The sequence below is a fragment of the Oncorhynchus keta genome, chromosome 17 (assembly GCF_023373465.1).
Source record: "Oncorhynchus keta strain PuntledgeMale-10-30-2019 chromosome 17, Oket_V2, whole genome shotgun sequence".
In the NCBI taxonomy this organism is placed as follows: Eukaryota; Metazoa; Chordata; class Actinopteri; order Salmoniformes; family Salmonidae; genus Oncorhynchus; species Oncorhynchus keta.
The window spans coordinates 18,043,363-18,070,808 of record NC_068437.1 but is presented as its reverse complement, the minus strand read 5'-3'; the positions used below and the strand labels follow the sequence as shown (position 1 = coordinate 18,070,808).

At 45.0% G+C, this 27,446-nt stretch overlaps 1 protein-coding gene across 2 annotated transcripts in view; it reads right to left on the bottom strand.

Annotated features, from left to right (window-relative positions):
• The window catches only part of LOC118396232 (A disintegrin and metalloproteinase with thrombospondin motifs 20-like), a 147,517-nt gene that overhangs the window by 53,978 nt on the left and 66,093 nt on the right, over nucleotides 1-27,446 (bottom strand). For both annotated transcript variants that reach the window (XM_052465637.1, XM_052465638.1), the window contains 12 exons: nucleotides 17,738-17,883; nucleotides 17,199-17,380; nucleotides 16,086-16,222; nucleotides 15,504-15,621; nucleotides 12,498-12,593; nucleotides 9,687-9,853; nucleotides 9,432-9,561; nucleotides 5,803-5,929; nucleotides 5,522-5,732; nucleotides 4,551-4,715; nucleotides 3,828-3,998; nucleotides 2,249-2,476 (listed from right to left, as the gene is read on the bottom strand). In XM_052465637.1, the coding sequence (XP_052321597.1) occupies nucleotides 2,249-2,476; nucleotides 3,828-3,998; nucleotides 4,551-4,715; nucleotides 5,522-5,732; nucleotides 5,803-5,929; nucleotides 9,432-9,561; nucleotides 9,687-9,853; nucleotides 12,498-12,593; nucleotides 15,504-15,621; nucleotides 16,086-16,222; nucleotides 17,199-17,380; nucleotides 17,738-17,883 (1,878 nt within the window). The remainder of the gene's footprint in view (nucleotides 1-2,248; nucleotides 2,477-3,827; nucleotides 3,999-4,550; nucleotides 4,716-5,521; nucleotides 5,733-5,802; nucleotides 5,930-9,431; nucleotides 9,562-9,686; nucleotides 9,854-12,497; nucleotides 12,594-15,503; nucleotides 15,622-16,085; nucleotides 16,223-17,198; nucleotides 17,381-17,737; nucleotides 17,884-27,446) is intronic.

Here is a 27,446-nt window from a genome sequence, read left to right as displayed (position 1 = left end):
ACCATGATAGGTCCTTAGTGATGTGGACACCAAGGAACTTGAAGCTCTAGACCCCCTCCACTACAGCCCTGTCGATGTAGATGTGGACGTGCTCGACCCTCCGTTTCCTGTAGTCCACGATCAGCTCCTTTGTCTTGCTGATGTTGAGGGAAAGGTTGTTGTCTGGGCATCACACTGCCAGGTCTCTGACCTCCTCTCTATAGGTTGTCTCATCATCGTCGATGATTTAGGTCTACCACTGTCGTGTCAGCAAACTTGATAATGGTGTAGGGTGAGTAGTGGGTGAACAATGAGTACAGGAGGGGACTAAGCACGCACCTATGAGGGCCCCCGTGTTGGGGGTCAGCGTGGCGGATGTGTTGTTGCATACCCTCACCGCCTAGGGGCGGCCCATCAGGAAGTCCAGGATCCAGTTGCAGAGGGAGGTGTTCAGTGTTCAGGGTCCTTAGCTTAGTGATGAGCTTGGAGGGCACCATGGTGTTGAATGCTGAGCTGTAGTCAATGAACAGCATTCTCACGTACGATGTAGGTGTTCCTTTCATCCAAGTGGGTAAAAGGGCAGTGTGGGGTGCAATAGACATTTGGTCATCTGTAGATCTGTTGGGACAATATGCGTTATTGCAGTGGGTCCAGGGTGTCTGGGATGATGGTGTTGATGTGAGCCATGACCAGCCTTTCAAAGTATTACATGGCTACAGATGTGAGTGCTACGGGGTGATAGTCGTTTAAACAGGTTACCTTGGCGTTCTTGGGCAAAATGTATGTGAAAACACTTGCCAGCTGGTCAGCGCATGATCTGAGTACGCATCCTGATCATCCGTCTGGCCTATGGAGAGCGAGATCACACAGTCGTTCGAAACAGTTGGTGTTGTCACACATGGTTCAGTGTTCCCCGTAGGGCTGGGTTTCACTTTGTAATCCATGATAGTTTGCAAGCCCCGCCACATCGGACGAGCGTCAGAGGCGGTGCAGTAGGATTCGATCTTGGTCCTGTATTGACGCTTTGCCTGTTTCATGGTCCGTCTAAAGGCGTAGCGGAATTTCTTATAAGCGTCCGGATTAGCGCCCCGCTCCTTGAAAGCGGCACCTCTAGCCTTTAGCTCAGTGCGGAGGTTGTCTTTCTTCTTGTTGGGATATGTACTGTAGGTATGGTCACAGTGGGGGGGACGGCGTCAATGTACTTATTAATGGAGTTGGTGACTGATGTGGTAAATTCCTCAAGTTGGGTCCCGGAATATATTCCAGTCTGTGTTAGCGAAACAGTCCTGTTGCTTAGTATATAAACTCATACTGGTATATAACAACAGTCCTTTTCTACAAACGTTTGAGACACCACTTCAGCCACTTACTCTGTATATTTAACAAACTGTATGTGTGAATAATTGGTATATCTCTCCGTCTTCATTAAAGACTGCTCCATAAGGTTTTCACCTGGTGATATTCTAGCTGCACCCGAGCGAGGACAAAGTGAACATTACCAAGCGGTAAATACCTACAGCAATCAAAAGTATCACTTCTGAGGGGAATGTCCGTGTATTTTTTGTCGGAGGGAACACACTTGCGCTAGCCTCCTCTTAGACATGTGAGCTCACCACCTCTCTGTCAGACATTGCTGATAGTCTGAGAGTCATGTTTGAAACCCAAGCCTGGTGTTTAGACCTGGTTTTCATTTGCACTGGAAAACAATGCAAAGCATTAGACAGACAGAAGCCTAAACAAGGCAGACAAACTGCTGAGGCCAGGATGAGGGAGCGGGTGTGTGAAGCAGGGGTGTGTGTGTGAAGCAGGGGTCCGTGTGAAGCAGGGGTGTGTGAAGTAGGGGTGTGTGTGTGAAGCAGGGGTGTGTGAAGCAGGGGTGTGTGAAGTAGGGGTGTGTGTGTGAAGCAGGGGTGTGTGAAGCAGGGATGTGTGTGTGAAGCAGGGGTGTGTGAAGCAGGGGTGTGTGAAGTAGGGGTGTGTGTGTGAAGCAGGGGTGTGTGAAGCAGGGGTGTGTGTGTGAAGCAGGAGTGTGTGAAGCAGGGGTGTGTGAAGTAGGGGTGTGTGTGTGAAGCAGGGGTGTGTGAAGTAGGGGTGTGTGTGTGAAGCAGGGGTGTGTGAAGCAGGAGTGTGTGAAGCAGGGGTGTGTGAAGCAGGGGTGTGTGAAGCAGGGGTGCGTGCTGCATTCTAGAAACTACTGTACCAGTCTGAGTGCTACTGTATAGGTGAGTGTGTATGGGCCTATATAAGGTTGTGTGTGTGCTGTGTTCACCGTGGTCCAGGAGCCGTATCTCCACTGTGTGAAGAGCTGACCAGAGCTGTCAGGGCGGACAGTGCTGTGTTGAGGAGAGGCCCAGGGACACGGTGCCACCTCACAGTCCTGGCTGTCCCTGGGTCTGGATGCAGCGTTACACTCCCTGTCATCCACCGTGTCACCATACGCCCCTGACACACACCTCACAGCCCGCATCTGGTAACCATGGCCACACGTCACCGCACACTGCAACAACACACAGGAGAGACACACACAGGGTCAGACAGTAAAACCTTGGCTAGCAGATCCGTGATTACTTCAAGGAAGGAAGGGTGGACGCAGTTTTAACTAGCCCAGCTAAGCCCAGTCTAACTCAGTGTAATTGAAGCCTACTACCTCCCCAGATGCCAATCTTCTACCCCAGATCGCTCTGTGTGTGTGTGTGTGTGTGTGTGTGTGTGTGTGTGTGTGTGTGTGTGTGTGTGTGTGTGTGTGTGTGTGTGTGCACATTTGGTGTTGAGTTGGTGGAGGAAGTGCTGCAGTATATGTTTATTTGGGCAGTAGATTATGATTACATAGGTATTAACAGACAGATCTATACCAGCTGTCAATAGAAGTAGCTGAGTATCCCGCCCGCCAACTCGTTCAGTTGAGTCAATGAATGGTCAAAGACATTCCTTAATTCTCTAAATTGCTCATTCATTTATTTATTTGCTCATTCATTTATTTATTCAATATTTTCAAAATTCAAATCTCCAGACCGGGTGTGCGTATAGTAGAGGTCTTCATGGGTCTGAGTGGACCAGACATACCCGAGACCCGACTACAACCCAATCGGGTTTGGGTCTGAAATTCAAACTTTTCCTCGGGTCAGGGTTGGCTCCTGTTTGATTGTCATCAGGTCCCGGGGTCTATGTAATTACAGCTGAGTGGATCAAAATGGACCCAACCACGGCTCTGCATAGCCTACAGCATATTTATTTTACGCTAATAAGGTCAATTAATTAAGTTATAGAAGGCTTAGCCAACATATAAAGACTCGTTAACCAGAAGAGCAACTTGGCTGATAAACATTATTTTGTCACTTGGGTCCAATTGGGCCTGGTCTCGGTCCAGTTAACCTCAGGCCAGGTCTGATTGCCCTTGGGTCCAACTTCTTGGACTCCTGAAGACCTCTAGCGTATAGACAGAGTATTGGACTAGCAGACTCACAAGGTGTGTGTGTGAGTGTGTGTGGCTCCTTCTAAGGCAGTGGGGAAACCTAACAGCCTGGTGAGTTATGGAGTGGTGTGCTCTGACTTGAGCTGCCATTTCCTCCCTAGCGCTTTCACTCTGCCCTCATATCCTGTCGGAATAAATCTGACCCCACACACAGACACACAGACAAACACCACCGACACACACTGGGAAAAGGGGATATACTGTATGTACAACTAGACATAAATAACACACACTATAATGTCACATACTCCAACATTAACTATTGCACTCCTATGCACACACTAAGATTCAAACACAGACGCACACCAAGAATCTGATTCTGTCAGACACACACACACACACACGCACACACACACAGAGATCCATCTGGACTCACCGGTCCCCAGACTCCGACCTGCCAGGAGGCACACTCTGGCAGCTCACAGCTCCCCACAGCCGGAGGCTTAGCGCTCGGGTCACAGAAGTGTTCGCTCAGCTTCTCCTCTCCTACCCCCATGCTACAGGACACCTGCCTGTGCCTCATCCCCTTCCCACACGTCACCAAGCACTGGGAGAGGACACAGAGGGAAAGATGGGGTGTAGGAGAAAGACTAATAAAGTCAAGTTAGTCACAACAAAGAGCCACCGATTTTGGACGTTTGAAATGGTCCAAAAACTAAACAAAAAACCACAAATGCACAGCACTGGCTCAACCTTGATGAGGCTCAAAGCTGAACCCTTTGAGTTGTTTCTGTTTCAACCCTGTAACCACGCGGAATTAAGGGGTCAAAGATCGACGTTCATCCAATTACGGCAAATTCCGAAGTGAAACTATGAGATCAGATTGAATAAAGTCTAAACTTGTTTGTGTGTATGAAGGGAGTGTGTGAGTGGGGAGGGTGATTGTGTGTGTGTGAAATGTGTAAAATGTTATCCTCAAAGTGTGTGTGTGCATGTTAGAGCAAATCTGTGTGTTTACATTGATGTGCATATAGTTTATAAAGCGTGTATATACAGTATTTATGTGTGTGTTATTATGTGTGTAGGAATGTTTACATAATGTGTGTTTATAGACGTGTTTATGTGTGTGCAGGCGCATGTGTGTGTGTGTGTCCTGTACCTCGCTCCACTCGCTGGCTGACCAGCCAGGGCAGGCCTGGTCGTTGCAGCTCTCGGTGACCAGTCTCAGGGAGTCACTACAGTCCCTGTCCACCAGTCTCCTCCCCAGGTTGTTCATACAGTAGGAGTCCCTGGTACGAGCCCCGCGACCACACGTCTTCGAACACTGCCCACGTCACAACACATTAGAATCAGCATGAGACTCACCATTCAACTTGTACTGCACCAAACGAATAACATACCCACATTTACTTCGAGTCTATATCATGCCCACTTATAGTAACACGGAAGTCTATATCATGTCCATTTATAGTAACACGGAAGTCTATATCATGTCCACTTATAGTAACACGGAAGTCGATATCATGTCCACTTATAGTAACACGGAAGTCTATATCATGTCCACTTATAGTAACACGGAAGTCTATATCATGTCCACTTATAGTAACACGGAAGTCTATATCATGTCCACTTATAGTAACACGGAAGTCTATATCATGTCCACTTATAGTAACACGGAAGTCGATATCATGTCCACTTATAGTAACACGGAAGTCTATATCATGTCCACTTATAGTAACACGGAAGTCTATATCATGTCCACTTATAGTAACACGGAAGTCTATATCATGTCCATTTATAGTAACACGGAAGTCTATATCATGTCCACTTATAGTAACACGGAAGTCTATATCATGTCCACTTATAGTAACACGGAAGTCTATATCATGTCCACTTATAGTAACACGGAAGTCTATATCATGTCCACTTATAGTAACACGGAAGTCTATATCATGTCCACTTATAGTAACACGGAAGCACAAGTCAAGTAGCATCTGTCTTGCATGAGGAGACGAGAAATGAAGAGGCTTTTTATCAAGACAATGTGCAATAGCATCACGTAGTGAAAACAAGTATTATAATCATCTTTCACTTAGATGATGTGTGTCTTTGACTGTAGTTTCCACTGACCTGGGACCAGATGCTGTACTGCCAGCTCTTGAGCAGACAGTCGCCGTGGCAGGCCTCTCTGACCTGTGGTTTGGGTAGGTCAGAACAGGCCCTCCCCTCCACCCTCTCACTCTGCCTCTTCAGCGAGCTGTACCTCATACACTGCACGTCCAGGGTCCGGTAGCCAGGGCCGCACTTAGCAGAGCACTCACTTTTCCCTGCTATGTGCCACCTGCAACAGGCTATATGGATTAGTGTCTGTTTAACAGATACACAGAGTGTGTGTGTGTGTGTGTATCTACCTGAGTTCACAGTCAGTGTTACATGGCTCAGTGGCAGCGTTGGGACGGGGTAGAGGCTCACAGCGCTGGTCAGAAACCCCCAGGTGGTCACTCTTCCTCACACACGCTGCCTTGCGCCATCGCTCACCTATATGCACACACACACACACCAGGGATTCCGTTAGGAAAATGTGGCGCCGGACAAAGTGACCGGTAAGATTCTCATTTACCATTTGAGAAATTGACCGAACCCATATGCATTTGGGTGCATAAACCCATTAGGTTGTCCACCCACGGTGCTCAGAATGACAGAAATCACATGTAGATTATGGTAATTCATCTCAACAAAACATGTAGATTATGGTAATTAATCTCAACAGAACATGTAGATTATGTAAGGAAGCAGCCAATAAAACGTCATAAAACACCATTCTAAATAAATAAATAGCGCACCTGATAGCAGTTCCATATGTGACAGAGACGAAGATCTCTGTTGAAACTTAGAAAGAGGGGAGATGTAAAGATGCAACAACTAGGATGTGTTGTTAATATAACTAGGACTGTGCCTTTGGCTTCTGGACAATGACAGAAAGTTGATATGAAATCCAATAGAACAGGAGAGAAATTGCATAGTGGTGAGTCCAATAGAGAAGTAAATAAATGTCCCAAAATTATATCATTACACCTGTCTTCACAGAAAGAAAGGAAATCATTAAAAAAAAGACTTCACCAGAAAGCATGACTGACAAGCCACAGAGGAATCGAGGATCATTAGCTTCTTTCAACAAAAAAAATAGCTGTGGGCTGTTTCAAATCACAAGCTCGTAGACCTATGCCTATATGGGAAGCCCAAAATATGGGTAGTGGGCGAGGCAATAGGCTCAGTTGATGATTGAGTTGGGGCTGTCAGTGAAAAGCATCTCAAATATGTGTGAAGATAATGTGTCCAGTGTCATTTCAAATGTTGAGACAAGAAGAAGGGGAGGGGTGTTTGGTGAAGATAAAGGAGTCTCTCCCCAGTCATTCATTGTTTCATTGTATAAAAGTCACCAGTAGTAAAAGTAGCGTTAATCCACATCATTTGGCTACATACATTTCTGTTAATGCATGTACTAATTACAGTAAATTACCGTTCTCATTCTCAGAGTGGAAACGTTGTTTGCAGAGTTCACAACCTGCTAAACTTGTGAGAAACACATTTTTGTTTATTTCATAACTATAATTTCCAAGATTTGTCTTTTTTTATTTTTTATGATCTTTTGTTTGGAGTGCCTCGTGAGCATGTGGGGATGAGGTAGGTAAAAATGGGTGGGCTATTTACCGAGACTATGTATAGCTGTAGCGATCGGTTAGCTGCTCAGGTAGCAGATGTTTGAAGTTGGTGAGGGAGATAAAAGTCTCCAACTTCAGCGATTTTTGCAATTCGTTCCACTTTACAATGTGAGCTGGAGGCAGTATGCATTTTGAAAACATACTTAATTGTTGGAAATCTGAATGTTTTATTTCATATTATGAGGCTTGCGTCAAAGTAGACTATAGGCAAACTCCTACCATGGAAAAGTGTAGGCAATTATTTGATAAAGAATTCATAGGCTGTGCGTGAGTTTCAAGTTTGGGGAAGCTTACTTAATTTATCCTACCATTTTTACCATTCTTCGTGCCAGTTATGATTTTCATGTGCATTTTCTTGAAACAGTTTTGAAACACTGTGATCCATTGGTGGCTAAAGAAATGACAGCCTGTCGTCTTCACTAGAATGGTGAAAGGAACGTGCGCTTTAATTAGTTGAGAAATACAAATAGTAACGTTAGAGGTTTTTAATCGTACACCAAAAACTGTTTTGAAACACGCGGTTGGATTTAGAATCGTACAAACAAATATGAACATGTATGTACTCACTACTGTACGTCGCTCTGGATCAGAGCATCTGAGAAACGTCAAAACACTTTAAAAAAACATGTCGCTCAATCAATGGGCTGACGAAAACAAGTTTTACTACAGCAGCAACCAGCTGAGGCTCTGCAGGAGAAATCCGTCTCAGAAGAGGCTCTGTATGCTGTACGCTTGTGATAGTTGGGTTGGATGAATAAGATACATGACGACTAACAAAAATACGCACAGGCCAATTGAATTCCACTAAATTATGTAAATTAGACCGATAAGCATAATGGCCAAATGTATTTCCATCTACTGGTAATTGCCATCAATTAATAAAAAGCATTATTTTGTAATGCAATTTAGTTTTCTACTGGACATTTTGGCTGGCAAAAGTTGTATTTATTGTCTTTAAAAATAGAATAGGACAACCCTGGTACACTGGTACCCTGGTACACTGGTACACTGGTACACGCACACACAGGTAAACTTTGGATTAGACCCCATTTGACTAAAGGATCGACTGCCAAGGTACGCATTTCCCCCTCCTTTACATGTTCTGATCAATTTCCTGTCATTGGGTCTCAGACCAAATGGTCTTAGCCGGGCTGGAATCAAACCGTTTCAACTGGATCCTGCTAATGATGCTGTATGCTCTGAGGCAAAGGAAGTATCAGCCCCTGCTTATAGGCTCAGGGGGTGGAAGGTGTACAGCAGGAGTCCATCTAGATTCAGCCATGGTCTGATATTTCCTTGAGCGGATGGTCGGGGGGCCGGAACATAGTTATAGATATTTTTTACACTGCAGATCGACCACAAGAATGCCAAACAGATTTAGTATTTGTCAAAAACAGAATCATTTCAAACCTCGATATCATGGGATACGATTACGTGCCTCTATTTATGCATGGGATTACCTGGCAACAGATTTCCTAAATTAAAATCACATTGAGCTCATTTCCTGGTTATTTCACAGATTTTTATGTCCAAGAACATCAATAATGGTTTTGGCCCGCAGGCCGCCTAGATTAGATGAGTTTATTAGTCACATGCAGATGTAGTCGCAGGGTACAGTGAAACTCTTATGTGCCGAGATCCAACAGTGTAGGTCAAATGTTTTATAATAAAGTGAATGAGACAATAATAATATACACTGAGTGTACAAAACATTAAGAACACCTGCTCTTTCCATGACACAGACTGACCAGGGGAAAGCTGTGATCCCTTATTGATGTCACTTGTTAAAGCCACTTCAGTCAGTGTAGATGAAGGGGAGGAGACAAGTCATAGAAGGACTTTTAAGCCTTGAGACATTAGAGACATGGATTGTATGTGTGCCATTCAGGGAGAAAGGGCAAGACAAAATATTTAGGTGCCTTTGAACGGGGTATGGTAGTAGGTACCAGGTGCACTGGTTTGTGTCAAGAACTGCAACACTGCTGGGTTTTTCACGCTCAACAGTTTCTGGCTGTTTCAAGAATGGTCCACCACCCAAAGGACATCCAGCCAACGTGACACAACTGTGGGAAGCATTGGAGTCAACATTGGCCAGCATCCCTGTGGAACGCTTTTAGTGTTCGTTGGGTGGGAGGCGGGATGTAGAACTCTATCAGAGGAGCAGCAGGGGGGAAAGTGAAAAATGAATGAAACAATAGCACAACATAATAATATTTATTCTGTTGGGGAACCCTGATGTACTGGGATGTGATCAACCGGGTCAGCGCAGAGGGGCTGCAAAGACACATGGCTAATTGGGTGGACGACTATGACCTTACCCTGACACATGCGGCTGCACTCCAGCCAGGAACCCGAGGGGTCCCACACAAACTGTTCCCTGTGCTCCTCGATGGGGATGTTGAACGAGTAGCGCACGTCTGGGTTGTACAGGTTCCCCACACACAGAACCTAGGGCAACAATGAGAAAAAGCTTTGACAATATAGAAGGAGAGATGAGGGGGAGAGGGAGAGAGAGAAGAATGTGAGAAAGACAGAAACAGAGACAGAGAGACAGAGACAGACGTCAGCCTTGCCTGTAGGATGAGTTCCTCCTCAACACGTTCAGTGCAGTTGATGCGCTCCTCTTTGGTGTCTGAGCCGCTGTACTCAATGACAGTTCCCTTGAAGGTGATTTCCCTTTTGAACATGGCCACCACAAAGTTTCCATTCAGGAGAAAGTTAGAATGGCCGTCAGATAAAGCTGAAAGGAAACAAAAAGAGAAAATAATATATAAATATAAAATATAGCCTCAACACATTTGAGAAAAACTGCTTTCTTTGCAATTTACTCTGAGTCTTGTGGGTTTCAGGTTTGGACAATAGTTTGAGGGGGAAAGTAGCATAAACATTCATTGACTTCAAACCAATAATGTTCTGCAATGCCATTGTTGCATGGGGGTAAGTAAAAAGAATTGGTGGCTCCAAATTGCAGTAATTTGGAGCTAGACTGCGTGACTCTCCTTGCCAAATGACATTACAATGCTAACAAAGTAACCCCCAAATCCAAACAATTACATAAAAACAAACACAAACGCACACATGTGCTGAACCAACTCTGATATACACATTAACAACCAAACACCAACGAGCTAACCCCGTCAACACACACACACAAACAAATGATGGTTCTGAGAAATATGCAGTAAATACAATGTAATTACAATGTGAGAGAGCCCATGTTGAAACAATGTGTGTGTGATTAGGTCTCCTGTGGTTCTCGAAAACCCTTTCAGCGATTAGCTTCGCTCACGGTTGGCCCTGTGAACTATCATTTTCCTATGCTATGTTAGAAACGTCAATCATCGCTTGCGATCGGTTTTCGAAACATATGGCCCTTATCTTTTAAATCAGTGAGAAATAATCTTTCAAATAAAAAAAAGATACACCTGTAGCAGATTTGAACAGATCCAAACTCTATGTGTGCCTCCAGTTGATGAACTTCCTCCCCAGTTATGCTCACACAGAGGTGTTCGGAGGCATAGATAGATAATGCCGATGTCTTCCGTAAACAAGTGCTGTACGGTGGAGATATGGCCGTGTGGGAACCCTAACCCTATATAATATGTTTTTTTCAAACAATTATTTCGAAGTTGATATGAAAGATATGTTCCATATGTTTCTAAAACCTGGACCGCAAGCGATGCGTGTCAACGTTTAGAGCAAGCGTCGGGGCTCATACGATGCCTTCATCAATAGGCGCTACAGGTAGTTCACGTTTATGAATGGGCTAGGTCTCCAGTAGGAATGGGTATTTTAAATAATGTCATTCTTTCTGAAATGACAAGGTTTCTGGCACGGAGAGAGACAAAAAGTAGCCACGCGGACTCGTGCGAGTTAGACAAACCTATAGATGCCACAGGTTATCAACCATCGAACCTGGTAGTGTCTTTATTGCATCAAATCAATGTGAAGAAGCTAGCTAAAATAGCCATCTAGCTAGGCTAAATTAGGCTATTTTGCTATGCTCCCCGTCCTTGTCTACAACAACTCCATTCAGATTAAACAACAGTCTACCCGTCGGTTGCTTGTTGTAGCATCCTCCTTCTCATTTAGCTAATTTAACCCGTCATTTTAATTCCATTTAGCTTTGATTAGAGACCTGCCACTTTACATTGCTTGCTACACACAGAGCCTTTGACTGTAGTGGCACCTTGATTGGCCGACAATAACAACAAGCTACACGTGTGAAACGTGTGAATGCTAAGGTAGGCTGTTGACGCATTCCTCTGCCCAGGCGTTGCTGATGTATGCCAGATCTTACAATGTCTAGATAGGTATTTTGCGTATCAACTAACCACATATGTTATAGCAATCTGGTGCCCAACGGCACAGTCAATGGCGTGGCATGCAAGCATTGGTTGACACATGCAACGTCTGAGCAGGGGGGATCATGTCAGATCTTACAACACCTGGATAGATGTTTTAAGTCTTAGTTTACCACATCGTGTGTTATATCAATCTGTGAGTCGAAGACACAGTCAAATTATTTGAGGAATACATATTTATTTCAATAGGTAGTGAAACATACTTAGTGTTAAAGTACACGATCAAGACAGCAAGGTGTGTATGTTTTTTCACCGCTATCATAAAAACATCATAAAAACTACTCTCAAAATGTGGTTGTTTTATTAAATTAAGAATTTCAAACACACACACACACACACAACCATGGTCCATCTCATCCAGCCCCTATGTACTTTCATCAGGCCTGGTTACACATGCCTCTAATTAGCACCTATTCTACACTCATTCATCATCCTCTCATTCTGCCACTCCGTTTTCTTTCCCAGCGAGCCCTTATGGCCTGACTATGTGGGCCCACACCCCACCATGCTTCCTCCATATACATTCTGACTGATATAAATGACCAGCGGTTTGGCATTAGTCCATACTTCCTCACCCCCTTCCTTACCTTGTACCTACAGCTGAGGTCGCTGGTGGGTAACCATGTTCTGACCAATGGTTGCCCTTTGATAGAGGAGGGGGAGAATCACATTGACCTATTGTATGGTGCACACCATTTAAAGGGGCAAAAATAAAAATCGCTATAAGCCTCTACAGTTAGAAATTATTTGTCATAAACTGGCTGTGAGTGAGTTGGCCTGGTGTGAGGCACAGTGGCTAACTAGTGACACCATCACACATAACCACATGGGACTGAGGTGACATCCAGAACAGTAATCACACACACACACACACACACACACACACACACACACACACACACACACACACACACACACACACACACACACACACACACACACACACACACACACACACACACACACACACACACACACACACACACACACACACATACACATACATACACACACACTCACCGAGGTAGTTGTCATCCTCCGGCTTCCCAGAGTAGCTGACCTGTTTGATATCAATGTTGGTGGCTCCTGCAGGGATCCGAACTACTGTGTTGTAACCTGGATGGAGAGAGAGAGAAAGAAAGAGAAAGAGAGAGAACAAAAAGAGAGAGAGAAAGACAGAGAGCGATGTAGTTTACGGTGACAAAGCTAAGGGCAACCACAACAGTCCCAGTACTGAACAGAACAGTCACACCTTGATTTAATGGCTTCACTATGCTGTAGGATTCAGGATCTGTGATCTTCCATGGGAAGGGAAGGCGAGCTCTTACCTCTGGGATTAAAATGTCACACTTGGAAAAATAAGAGGAGCTCTCAAATAACCTGTAGAAGGTTAATTTAACTCACAGAGGCCCACCCGTGAAATAATATGTAATTACTCCCCGGCCCGGTCCGGCGATTACCCTGTAATTTCCCTGGGTCTGTGTTCCATGACAGGCCGACATGGGTAGAGGGAAGAGGAGAGAGAGGAGAGGAGAGAAAAGAGGTGAACGGGAAGAGGGTGAAAGAGAGGGAAGAGGTGAATGGGAAGAGGAAGAGAGTAGGAAAAGGTGAACGGGAAGAGGGTGAAAGAGAGGGAAGAGGTGAACGGGAAGAGGGTAAAAGAGAGGGAAGAGGTGAACGGGAAGAGGGAGGAAGAGAGGGAAGAGGTGAACGGGAAGAGGGAAGAAGAGAGGGAAGAGGTGAACGGGAAGAGAGGGAAGAGGTGAACGGGAAGAGGGAGGAAGAGATGGAAGAGGTGAACGGGAAGAGGGAAGAAGAGAGGGAAGAGGTGAACGGGAAGAGGGAGGAGAGGGAAGAGGTGAACGGGAAGAGGGAGGAAGAGATGGAAGAGGTGAACGGGAAGAGGGAAGAAGAGAGGGAAGAGGTGAACGGGAAGAGGGAGGAAGAGAGGGAAGAGGTGAACGGGAAGAGGGAGGAAGAGAGGGAAGAGGTGAACGGGAAGAGGGAGGAAGAGAGGGAAGAGGTGAACGGGAAGAGGGAGGAAGAGAGGGAAGAGGTGAACGGGAAGAGGGAGGAAGAGAGGGAAGAGGTGAACGGGAAGAGGGTGGAAGAGAGGGAAGAGGTGAACGGGAAGAGGGTGAAAGAGAGGGAAGAGGTGAACGGGAAGAGGGAGGAAGAGAGGGAAGAGGTGAACGGGAAGAGGGTGAAAGAGAGGGAAGAGGTGAACGGGAAGAGGGTGAAAGAGAGGGAAGAGGTGAACGGGAAGAGGGAGGAAGAGAGGGAAGAGGTGAACGGGAAGAGGGAGGAAGAGAGGGAAGAGGTGAACGGGAAGAGGGAGGAAGAGAGGGAAGAGGTGAACGGGAAGAGGGAGGAAGAGAGGGAAGAGGTGAACGGGAAGAGGGAGGAAGAGAGGGAAGAGGTGAACGGGAAGAGGGAGGAAGAGAGGGAAGAGGTGAACGGGAAGAGGGAGGAAGAGAGGGAAGAGGTGAACGGGAAGAGGGTGAAAGAGAGGGAAGAGGTGAACGGGAAGAGGGAGGAAGAGAGGGAAGAGGTGAACGGGAAGAGGGTAAAAGAGAGGGAAGAGGTGAACGGGAAGAGGGAGGAAGAGAGGGAAGAGGTGAACGGGAAGAGGGAGGAAGAGAGGGAAGAGGTGAACGGGAAGAGGGAGGAAGAGAGGGAAGAGGTGAACGGGAAGAGGGAGGAAGAGAGGGAAGAGGTGAACGGGAAGAGGGTGAAAGAGAGGGAAGAGGTAAACGGGAAGAGGGAGGAAGAGAGTAGGAAAATAACAGGAGATAGAGTTGAAAGGGACAAAGAGAGAGGTGGAAAGAGGGGAGAGAACTAGGAGGATGGAGTTTGAAGACATATTGGAATGAGGGGAGAGGAGAGGGGTTGGAAGAGAGAGACGGATTAAACAGAGGTGAGAGACAGGGAGAAATGGAGAAGAGAGAGAACGGCATGGGCCACTCAGGGCTAGCACTACTAAAGGTTATCTCTCATCACACCGACCAGCCGACTGGCCAATCACAACACTCCAACACACAGTTTACTCTGGTACCACAAGAAAAAAGTCTTACAGCATCAACCAAAACCAAAATAAATGGTTTAAAGCAGTTGGTAAACAGCAATTGCTGAAGAAGGTTCATTACAAGTCAATTCAAACCCATTCACTTCAGTGCTAAAATCAAACAGCAGCATAAATGTCTCTTCTGTGCTGTTAGGATTTAAGTAGCATGTTAAATTCCCGCTCTAACTGGTGAAGACAGCTTCAGCACATAGGTACAAGGAGTAGATGAACTGAGTAAACCGCAGACCAGGTCCCCCTTAGAGAAAGCCACAGCACCTCCACAGGCCCTCGAAGCCCCCAAAACAACCATTGACCACACATACAATCGAATGTAACCGCAGGGCGACCGCAGAATGTAAACACAGTCCTAAAGGAAAGACACCCCTGTGCACCCTGGGATAGCTGAGCCTGGCTGAAGAGAGGGAGGAGGGAGAGAGAGGGTGTGGTTACACATGCTTGGCCCAGGACTCCTCGGTACAGACACAAGCGGAGGAACGGACAGATAGAGACAAAGAGAAGCGAAGAACAAAACTAATATTGAGTAAACTTGACACCTATGGTAACTTCTATTTTGTTATTTTGTAGCTCAGACTTGAAGGTGATTGGATGTAATTAGCGATTGGCCTGGGATGAGATATCATACCAATTATGAGTTTGAGGGGGTCAGTTTGAGAACTTCCAGTGTTTACCTGGGCTTTCCACAGGTTTGAGGACTTTATCAGGATATCTGTTATGCAAAGCATTGTCCAAAAGCAAAAAGGAAAAAAATAATAGCCTTCACAAGCATCCAAAAGTTATGTCATAATTCTGTGGTCATTTGTGCAGTATTCAAGTGTCAAATAGTTTATGGCAAGTGTGTTGTATTTCACCTGTTCATCGACAATTGTTATTGTGAACAGTGTGCAATACCTTCTTAAGTATTTTGGAATACAGGGAAACAGAAGAAAGGCAGCCAGGCTTACCATACTCGGCGTCGTTGAAGGTCCCAGCGAGGGTTTTGCAGGAGGAGTTGTCCCCTCCACACACTCCACACTTGTCGTTCTTCGCCTTGGAGTTCAACACATGGTCACAGCCTGCTTGCTGTGGAAACGCCACAGAGACAAACCAATCAGACAGGCGGTCACACAGAGACACACCAATCAGACAGAGGGTCACACAGAGACACACCAATCAGACAGAGGGTCACACAGAGACACACCAATCAGACAGAGGGTCACACAGACACACACCAATCAGACATGGGGTCACACCAAGGGCTATCTCTGTCATCGGTAGTCACAAACCTGCACTAACAATAGATGTTATCCTCAACCCAACATCCACAAAACTACAGCTTTCTCTTTGAGGAGGCAAAAATGGTGAAAACGTGTGTGTGTGTGTGTGTGTGTGTGTGTGTGCGCGCGCACTCTGATACAGAAGGTCAGCATCAGCAACATGTCACAACATTATAAGCGATATGCTGATATAGACAGACACAGCTGAGAGAACATATAAGTGTGTAGCTGTGCTTGATACACAGTGTTGACGTAAGGGAGTACAGCTACCCGACAGAGGCCTTGAACGCAGATGTCGTAGGTGTCTGGGCCACATGGTGTGCCGTCGATGACGCGGTCCTTCAGCTGATAGTAGGCCATTGTCCCGGTAACCCGACAGAAGAGCTTGCACCGATCCTTCATTAGAACTACAGAGGAAGGAAAGATACAAAGAATACTCCATCGTTTGTTTTTTCTTCTATGTGACAATATTATAGGGAAACACATAAAAACAACAGTATCTTACATTATAAGCCTACTGTTAGCAAGTCAACCATTTTTATTTATTTATTATCCACAATAATACCACTATTTACATTTTTGCTAGGGTCAGCAGTTAGCTTTGCTGAAATACCAACAATTCTATCAGTTATTTGGAAATATTCCACTCAGCTTGACAGCAATTTGGACTCTGTGCTTGGTCAGTTTGCTTGTTTAACATTGTATTGTGACAGCTTGAGGTTACTTCTTCGAAATCATCAACACTGCGCCAAAGCCCTGTCTGCTTTGCCAAACGGCATCTTGTCCAGCAGAGCCAGCCATCACAATAATTATAACAACGCATGAGGTATAGAAGAGGGAAGCTATCCAGGAGCATCATGTGGTAGTATTGAATGTTTCTATCGTGTTGATTACATTCATCCGTCTGTTCCTATCCAGACTATGCTAAGCGTTGAGGGAAAGAACACACTGACAGAATCTGCCTCTACGGAGTCAAAAGCAAACAGTAGAGTTAGTCTATTTACCAGGACAAGATGGGCATTGTGGGTATGGAGACAGAAGCACCAGAGACATGTTTTACTTATGTCATCCTGAAAAATATTGACTAATAATCCCTTTTAGCCCTCAATTAGGCATGGTGGACTTTCTGACAGTTTACTTAAATCCGGTTCAGTCTGGTTCTTTGAGATCTGTGAGAGGTCGTCAAGAAGTGTCTATAGGGGTAGTATAGTATAATGGTACCACATAATGTAGTGCCTCCATTACAAACTATAACAGATGCCAAGGTGTTCTCATGGTTGAACTGCTAGTGCAGTGTGCCCTAGCACAAATAATACATGGAGTTTTATATACAGTAGTGATTTTCAAGGACCCAAAAGACGCATTAAAATAGAGGGTACTCACTACCGCTGTACTTGGGCACCCAGCGGACGGTGGGAGGTAGACCGTTGATGTTGAAGTGCTTGCCGTCGAACTGAGAGCACTGCTCCTCGCGGAAGTCTCTCTGTCCTCTGGGACACGGCTCAGTGTTGCACGACCGGAACTTCATCCTTCGACCCACACAGAACCTTCCTCTGTTCCTGGGCCTGAAGAAACATTACGACAATGGAACTTGATTAAAACTTGACTGACATTCACTTAGGGTTTGACTCTTTGATTGACATGTGTTTTGCCAAGTACGCAACTCAGGCTTTTTTTTGTGGCTTTTACTCAGGTGTAGTATTGTTATGACTAATCAGAGCCCTTACTCAAGGTGTGTTATTATTGCTTTTACTGGCTAATCCTGGTGTGTTTTGACTTAGTTTGGCTTAGTTAGACTAAGACTCAATCTTACTCAGGTTTGAAGGAGTCTGCTGTTGTGTTTGGACTGGTTACTCTAAGACTCCAACTCCGGGTTGTTGCAGTCTCCTGGTGTGTTGCAGTAGTAGGAATAAGAGTCTTACTCAGGGTTGTTGCAGTCTCTGGAGGTGCTCCTGGTGCCTCCTCCACAGGTCCTGGAGCAGACACTGTAGGGTCCCCAGGGGCCCCACTCCCCATGGACCGGCCGCAGGTCCAACTCCTTGTTCACACACTTCCCATGTCTGCAGTGCTGCACAGAGAAAGAGTACACTATATACACAAAAGTATGTGGACACCCCTTCAAATGAGTGGATTCGGCTATTTCAGCCCCACCCGTTGCAGACAGGTGTATGAAATCATCACTGCCCTTCTAGAGCTGCCCCGGTCAACTGTAAGTGGAAACGTCTAGGAGCAACAACGGCTCAGCCGCAAAGTGGTAGGCCATACAAGCTCACAGAACGAGACCACTGAGTGCTGAAATTTGTTTCCATGGCCGAGTAGCCACACACGAGCCTAAGATCACCATGCGCAATTCCAAGCGTCGGCTGTAGAGGTGTAAAGCTCACCGCCATTTTACTCTGGAGCAGTGGAAAAGCGTTCTCTGGAGTGATGAATCATGCTTCACCATCTGGTAGGCCGACGAACAAATCTGGGTTTAGTGGATGCCAGGAGAACACTAACTGCCCCAATCCATAGCACCTATTTAAAACGTTTGTTGAAGGAGGAATAATGGTCTGGGGCTGTTTTTCTTGGTTCAGGCTAGGTCCCTTAGTTCCAGTGAAGGGAAATCTTCACGCTACAGCATACAATGACATTCTAGATGATTCTGTGATTCCAACTTTGTTGGCAACAGTTTGGGGAAGGCGCTTTCCTGTTTCAGCATGACAATTCCCCCGTGCACAAAGCGAGGTCCATACAGAAATGGTTTGTCGAGAGCGGTAGGGATGAACTTGATTGGCCTGCACAGAGCCCTGACCTCAACCCAAAAGAACACATTTGGGATGAATTGGAACGCAGACTGCAAGCCAGGCCTAACCGCCCAACATCAGTGTCCGACCTCACTAATGCTCGTGGCTGAATGGAAGCAATGTTCCAACATCTAGTCGAAAGCCTTCCCAGAAGAGTGGAGGATGTTATAGCAGCAAAAGAGGGACCAACTCCATATTAATGCCCATGTTTTCGGAATTAAATGTTTGACGAACAGGTGTCCACATACTTTTGGTCATGTAGTGTATAAGTGGTAGGTAAGATTTCCAATGTATTCCAATGCATTCGTGATGGACATATGGAAAAATAAACTTGAATTTGAAACTTGAGACCACAAACACACACAGGGGATCATCTTAGAGAGTGTGACATCATCACTTATCCAAATCCCAACCAACACACCACAGTGCAAGAATGTCAACTCAGCTCTGGTTGGTGCAGAACCACATTTAGCGCAGACAGCGATCACAGCTGGGAGTGTTGTCCCTCCTCCCCTTCCTTAATCCTCTGTTCAAATGTAAAACTAGACCCTTAAAGAAACTAAGGGGGATGCTAAACCTACTATCATTTACCCAAGAGGAATGTTTTCAAGTTCCCCATGCAGCTGTGGGGATAGGGCCCGTCGGCTCCGGTTCAGCGCCTAGCCTGCTGTGTGGGGAGGGATGAGGGGAGAGGAGGGGATGAGGGCAGTGCCAGTGAGTGGAACCAGAGCCAACAGCACTCTGCAGAGCTGCACACTGCAACACTTCCATGTTGTCAGCCTTTATTACATCATGGATTGACCGAGGGGGCAGCCAATAAAATCTTCAAATGCGTTTGGCTGTTTCTTCTCAATGAGCTAAGCCAGGTCCTCTCCTGTTGAATTCCTTCTCTGCTGGTGTCACATGCCACCCTCTCGTGTGGACAGCCAGATATTCCTCCAAACTATGTAAGGGGGCATCCCAAATGGCACCCTGTTCCCTAAATAGTTCCATAGGTATCTGGTCAACAGTAGGGCACTATGTAGGGAATAGGGTGCCATTTGGGATGCATGACGAGCCTGCCATTTCATCAGCAGCGCTGGAAATTGAAAGTCACCCTACCCTTACAGAAAAACCACATTCATTTTACATGTGATCCTATGTCAAGTTGATGTGATAACATGTGACAACATGTAAAAGCAACATGATACCATGAAACTACACGTGAAAACATGATCTCAAGTGCTAATTCGATTTTCACGTGACTTTTTCCACATTTGAAAATGCAATTCCACATGTGAGGGTTAGATTTTCACATGTGAAAGTGCAAATTCGATTTTCACATGTGAACATTTTTCACATGTGATATATTGAATGTGAATCTGTAATTCACGTGAGGTGAAAACATTATTCTCCTCACGTGAGAAGATGGTGTTAACATGTGAACTCTAAATTTAATACATGTGAACATATTGTTTCATATTTCATATGTTTCATATTGTGAACATGTGTTTCTTTTGTTTTAACGTGGACATTTCGGCTCAACAGGTGAAAACAGCTATTTCACTTGACAATGCAATTTCACATGTGTTTTTTGTAAGGGAATGAAAGTGGTACGCTGTTCAACTAAAATAGTGTAAACAACTTTAATCAATGATAATATGCTTACATTTGTCATGATGACAGTACTGACTTGTCAATATCATCCCACCTGGGATTTAAACTCACAGCTTCTTGATTTTGGGGTTTGCTGATCTTTCTGCTGCACCACAAAGTCTGTAGCACATGGTGCCAACTGAACTGCTATTTTAGTTAATCTGACTCTTCTCTCATCATTCATTTAATTCATTTAATTCACTTATTCACTTAGAGAGATGCTTGTTCTAGGTCCTAAGAAATAAAGAGATCTTCTGTTGAATCTGACAATTAATCTTAATGGTTGTACAGTCGTCTCAAATAAAACTGTGAAGGACCTCGGCGTTACTCTGGACCCTGATTTTTTCCATCTACGTAATATTGCAAAAATCAGAAACTTTATGTCCAAAAATGATGCAGAAAAATGAATCCATGCTTTTGTTACTTCTAGGTTAGACTACTGCAATGCTCTACTTTCCGGCTACCCGGATAACGCACTAAATAAACTTCAGTTAGTACTAAATACGGTTGCTAGAATCCTGACTAGAACCAAAAAATATGATCATATTACACCAGTGCTAGCCACCCTACACTGGCTTAGTGTCAAGGCAAGGGCTGATTTCAAGGTTTTACTGCTAACCTACAAAGCATTACATGGGCTTGCTCCTACCTATCTCTCTGATTTGGTCCTGCCGTAAATACCTACACGTACGCTACGGTCACAAGACGCAGGCCTTCTAATTGTCCCTAGAATTTCTAAGCAAACAGCTGGAGGGAGGGCTTTCTCCTATAGAGCTCCATTTTTATGGAATGGTCTGCCTACCCATGTGAGAGACTCAAACTCGGTCTCAACCTTTAAGTCTTTACTGAAGACTCATCTCTTCAGTGGGTCATATGTTTGAGTGTAGTCTGGCCCAGGAGTGTGAAGGTGAACGGAAAGGCTCTGGAGCAACGCACCGCCCTTGCTGTCTCTGCCTGGCCGGTTCTCCTCTTTCCACTGGGATTCTCTGCCTCTAACCCTATTACAGGGGATGAGTCACTGGCTTACTGGTGCTCTTTCAGGACGTCCCTAGGAGGGGTGCGTCACTTGAGTGGGTTGAGTCACTGATGTGAACTTCCTGTCTGGGTTGGCGCCCCCCCCTTGGGTTGTGCCGTGGCGGAGATCTTTGTGGGCTATACTCGGCCTTGTCTCAGGATGGTAAGTTGGTGGTTGAAGATATCCCTCTAGTGGTGTGGGGGCTGTGCTTTAGCAAAGTGGGTGGGTTTATATCCAATTTTCACATGTCAAATAAAATGTCACGTGCAAAATGTTGAAATTTCACGTGAAATCATGTGGGTTTTCCCGTAAGGGTATGGACATATGGCGTGAGGAAGGGCTGTTTCATAAAAAGACATAGGAGAGGAGGAAACAGTCAACGGATTTATCACAGTATGGCCTTACATATACTACCCATTCACATTGATTCATAACCTTTTTTGTTTTGTTTTACATAAGCACACTGTGCATGGAGATAGTGTGGTATGAACTGATGAAATCCTGCATTTAAGCTGGGTATCGGGAAACCTACCGACCAACCCCAGCCAAGAAGAGGTAGACCTAACAGTGCTTTCATAAACCAAACATGGCAGCCTATTTAGTTCTGTATGTGTAACCAAATCTCTCTCTCCGTAGAGAAGATAGCAGGAGGGTCCTTTTCAGAGAAAGAATGTGGGACAAGACGGCGTCTGTCTGGGTGCACTGCGGCAGGCAGGCAGGCAGCCCGTTGTCTGGGCACACAGACACGGGGAGTGGTGGCGTGGTGGCGATAAGAGAAACTCTAGAGTTGTGATAACAGGGTAACAGAGCTCATTACTGGCTTGACATCAGGAGCGTTTTGCCTTTCTCCCCATTCAGACAGAAACCATGTGACCAGACCACAGCCCATTGGGCACACTCTCCAAGGAGGCTGCTGTGCTGCTTTGAATGTACACAAACTGTCTTCGATAGTATGTAACATGTATAGATACAGTCCCATCTCCACGTTCATTTGTCATGCAGAAGGCCAGGAAGGAAAGCTCCTACGACTAAATCTCCAATTTGCCTCAAACTGAATACTTTTACTACTGAGCAAATTACATTTGACTTATTGTTCAAACTGCTCACCCGCTCCCCTATGAAACAGATGTTGTTTGACAGTATGAGACCCTGCATAGATGTTCATAATGACTCTATTAAGCCAGAGAGAATGTCAATCGCAAGGGGTCCTCGTCAGGGGAACAGTGAGGTTGAGGTGTCCCTGTGTATGCCTGAGAATGAATGTGCTCTAAGCTGTGCCATGACCTGGGGTGAACACCTGTGGATCTCCCTTCCATACCGCAGACACACACACATCCCGAATCTGGCACGGCCACTCCGACGAGGGCTATGGTGTTATACACTCTAAAGAGCAATGATGGAGTATAAGGAATATACATGATGACAGGCAGGTGTTAAAAAACCCGGGGGGATGAACTAAACAAAACCACAAACATTTCCATAATTCAGACAAGTTTTGAGTAATGATCTGGCCTTTCTTACCCCCCCCCCACTCCTCAGCTCACCCTCAACATTCCACATGCTGGCCAATTTTGTAATGACATTAGCCAAATGAATTCCACAGCTATATTAGATTTGTTCTAAAGACACAAAGTGGAATGTGCTAAAAACGAACCACTCACACACATGAGTAGACGCAGAAATGGCTTCCACACAGTACTAAGGCGAGGCAGGCCTTTCTTTGGGTTGAGAAAACACTGAACACTATAGATCTCCGCTCGCTCAGGAAATGTAAAACATCATAGGAAGTGGTATGAGAAACATCTGAAGCGCTCCCAATAGAGTTGATTGAACCAATGAAGAATCCTCCTAATATAACACAACACCAGAGCCAGGCAGAGCATGGTGGAGGCTTACTGACACTAACCTTGCCTAAACTCAGCTTACTGAGTGTCTCTCACCATCATCTCAGCATGCCCCCCAGAATGAGGATTGTCAGCCAAGACCTAAAAAGTGTAACCCCCCTCCAGCCCCCTTCTCATTGCACTATGTTCAACCGTGCACCTGGTGATTGAACGGGTTACCAGGTGCAAATTTCGGGATGGCTCTTAATGCCTTCAGAGGGGTGCTGGAGGTCCATGGCCGGGTAGAGAGCACCCCCCACCCTGGCCCAGCCTTAGATGGGCAACCCTGGACATTTTGAATGTTTTTCAAAAAATCATTTAAAAAAAAGGACAGTATGGTTGTATGGGACAGGGGAGGACCACCACGATGCTGCTGGGTAGTAAGACCTGAGCAACTGTCAAACACAAGTGTCTGTCAGATAGGACCAAAGCCCCTGTAAGCCTTTAAGGCATTCCACTCCCCTCTGGCGCTTCATGTTTACAACCGTTTTGTTTAGCTTGAAAAGTGTGTGTGTGTGAGTGTGTGTCTGTGTGTGTGAGAGAGGTGTGTGAGTGTGTCTGAGTGTGCTATATATGCTCTGAAGCATCTGGGGCCCCATTGATTGTAATTAGCACGTCTCAGGGATGCACAAATACAGCCTTGGAAAACGCTGAGGTGAAAAGACCTCGGTAAAGCTGGCATAACCCTTTAGGGCTCTGGACCACAGTTTCCTCGACAGATTGTCAAAATGTGTCCTCAATTGGGAATGCAGTGAGACATTTGAAGGCCTTGTGAGAGAAACTTGCCCAGCTGTTGCTAGCATTTGTTTCAAATTAAGAATTTTCACATGCACACACACACGCACGCACATACACACACACGCACACACACACACACACACACACACGCACGCGCGCACACACACACACACGTTGTTGCTTAACAACGTTTAGTGAGGCTTCATGTTGTTGAGGAGGGAAAATGCTTAGCTAACAGCAAACCAAGTCTCAGCATCTGCTCTCCTCTAAGTTCAGCTGGCTGGTTAGAGGTTGCGCCCTGTAATTGCGAGGAAGTTGCTCGAGAGTACATCATTTCTCCCCAAGCCATACATCATCACAGGAATGAGAGGGCAGAGGGATTGATTTAAAAACCTCCCAGTCTTTAATTTTAACACAGCCATTTCCAAAAGGCATCACCTTTCATGTTCTGGTTCTCACAGCCCCGGGTTGGAGTTCAGACAGACAGACTGGCCAGCCACAGCAGGACATGATTTGTATGCTTCTGTCCCTGACGGTCTGAACAGATCAGTACCACATCCATCTAGCTAGCTACCCCATCGCTCTCCTCCTCAGACCCAAAACAGACTGGGTAGTGTGCTGCATATCAGGGGTCACTTTCAGATATAACACGATAGAGACCACCACCAGACCTCCATGAACGTGTTCAATCAGCAGCACAGTGTAAGCTAGCATGCATAGCCATGGGAAGATGTTTTGAATCAGCAGCACAGTGTAAGCTAGCATGCATAGCCATGGGAAGATGTTTTGAATCAGCAGCACAGTGTAAGCTAGCATGCATAGCCATGTGAAGATGTTTTGAATCAGCAGCACAGTGTAAGCTAGCATGCATAGCCATGGGAAGATGTTTTGAATCAGCAGCACAGTGTAAGCTAGCATGCATAGCCATGGGAAGATGTTTTGAATCAGCAGCACAGTGTAAGCTAGCATGCATAGCCATGGGAAGATGTTTTGAATCAGCAGCACAGTGTAAGCTAGCATGCATAGCCATGGGAAGATGTTTTGAATCAGCAGCACAGTGTAAGCTAGCATGCATAGCCATGGGAAGATGTTTTGAATCAGCAGCACAGTGTAAGCTAGCATGCATAGCCATGGGAAGATGTTTTGAGTATGGGGTGCTGGGGGGCGTTAGATGAAAATCCCATTTATTTATTTATAGGCATTGCATGCATTTACATATAATCGCTTTAGCGTAGTGGCATACAGTTGAGCAGACCCGATTTTAGGATTTCCACACAAGGGGATATTTTTTTGCCTTTTATAAATGCATTTCATGCAATTCTACGTCATTTACATAATATTTTTTAATACCACACAAATGACCAAATGCAGGCTACTGTGAAACTCGCTATTCAGGTAGGACATCATTTAATTTTTTTTTATATATTTATTTATAATAATTTGTTTTAGAAATATACGTATTGTATATCATTGTTATATTAATCCAAACCAGTTCTTTAAATATGCAAAATGTGTTTTGTTTCAATCTGTTGAGACATTTTCGTTGGCTTAATTAAGTTCGATCTGTAATTGTGTGCTCTGTATTTAGTTTAAGATGCGTCATATTTCATACAATAAATATTATTAGCCTATTGCTGTCATTGCTGTCATTATTATTATTATTATTTATTATTATTTTTTGTGAAGGTTTAAACCAGTTTGCAAGTGTTTCGTTTCATTCTTTTGAATAATTGTTTTTGGCCAAATTAACTTACAACTGTTTGTGTTTGCAACGCTATAATATCCTGCTCTTATTTTTCCCAATAAACAATGACTTGACTTACTTTTGATATTACCCTAATAAAGTTTAGAAACTTTGTTTGGTGGGGTGGCTATTAGCCTATTATATTGCAGGCCTATGAAATGAAGGCAATGCGCATCATCACTCCAACTGACTCTGACAGGTGAGGTAAAACACTGTTTTAGGCCTACCAGAGTTACTCTGGTAAAAAAAAATACAATCCTTATCTTTATAAAAAATGTTCTGATTGAAAAATAACGTATTAGCATTAAAGAACATAATAATAGCAGCCCCTTTCTGTACCCCTATATCTGTATAGCAAACACATTAGCCAATCTGACAAGGATAAAGAAATGCATGTTGGTGTCATAGCATGTCTCCGGCATATCTCAATCTCTCTCTAAGCTTCCTCCATAGACATTTTTTCAAGATGAATATCATACAGTGGACAAATAAGCCTATAGGAAAGGATCTACGCATGCAATGGCCTCTGATGTATTTAGTGCTTAAATCTTTGACAGCTGAACTGTGAGGTGGACAGTTATTGTTTTAGGAAAGTAAACACCAATCAAACAATAGGCAACACCCCCAGCACCCCTACTTCCCAAGGCCAGCATGGTACAGATCTCCAATAACTCTATCATAAGGCTGAGTGATGCTGAATATCTCCATACTACTGCTTCAACAGACTTGTAGAGGTGCAAGGTGAGAAAGGGGAAAGGGGATTTTTACAGTGACCTTCGAAAAGACCACTTCACTTTTTTTTATGTTACAGCATAATTCTAAAATTGATTAAATCGTTTTTTACCCCTTTTTTTACCCCTATACCCAATACCCCGTAATAACAAAGCAAAAACAGATTTTTAGAAATTGTTTCAAAATTATTACAAATAAAAACTGAAATATCACATTTACATAAGTATTCAGTATTCAAATTTACTCAGTACTTTGTGAAGCACCTTTGACAGCGATTACAGCATCGAGTCTTCTTGAGTATGATGCTACAAGCCTGGCCCACCTGTATTTGGGGAGTTTCTCCAATTCTTCTCTTCAGATCCTCTCAAGCTCTGTCAGGTTGGATGGGGAGCATCACTGCACAGCTGTTTTTGGGTCTCTCCAGAGATGGTCAATCGGGTTCAAGTCCGGGCTCTGGCTGGGTCACTCAAGGACATTCAGAGACCTGTCCCGAAGCCACTCCTGCGTTGACTTGGCTGTGTGCTCAGGGTCGTTGTCCTGTTGGAAGATGAACCTTCACCCCAGTCTGAGGTCCTGAGCGCTCTGGAGCAGGTTTTCATCAAGGCTCTCTCTGTACATTGCTCCGTTCATCTTTGCCTCAATCCTGACTAGTCTCCCAGTCCCTACCTGCAGAAAAACATCCACCACCATGCTTCACCGTAGGTATTGTGCCAGGTTTCCTCCAGATGTGACACTTGACATTCAGACCAAAGAATTCAATCTTGGTTTCATCAGACCAGAGAATCTTGTATCTCATAGTCTGAGTCTTAAGGTGCCTTTTGGAAAACTCCAAGCGGGGTGTCGTGCCTTTTACAGATGAGTGGCTTCCATCTGTCCAATCTACCATAAAGGCCTGATTGGTGGAGAGCTACGCTGCAGAGATGGTTGTCCTTATGGAAGTTTCTCCCATTTCCACAAAGGAACTCTAGAGCTCTGTCCGAGTGACCATCGGGTTCTTGGTCACCTCCCTGACCAAGGCCCTTCTCACCCGATTGCTCAGTTTGGCTGGGCGGCCAGCTCTAGAAAGAGTCTTGGTGTTTCCAAACTTCATCCATTTAA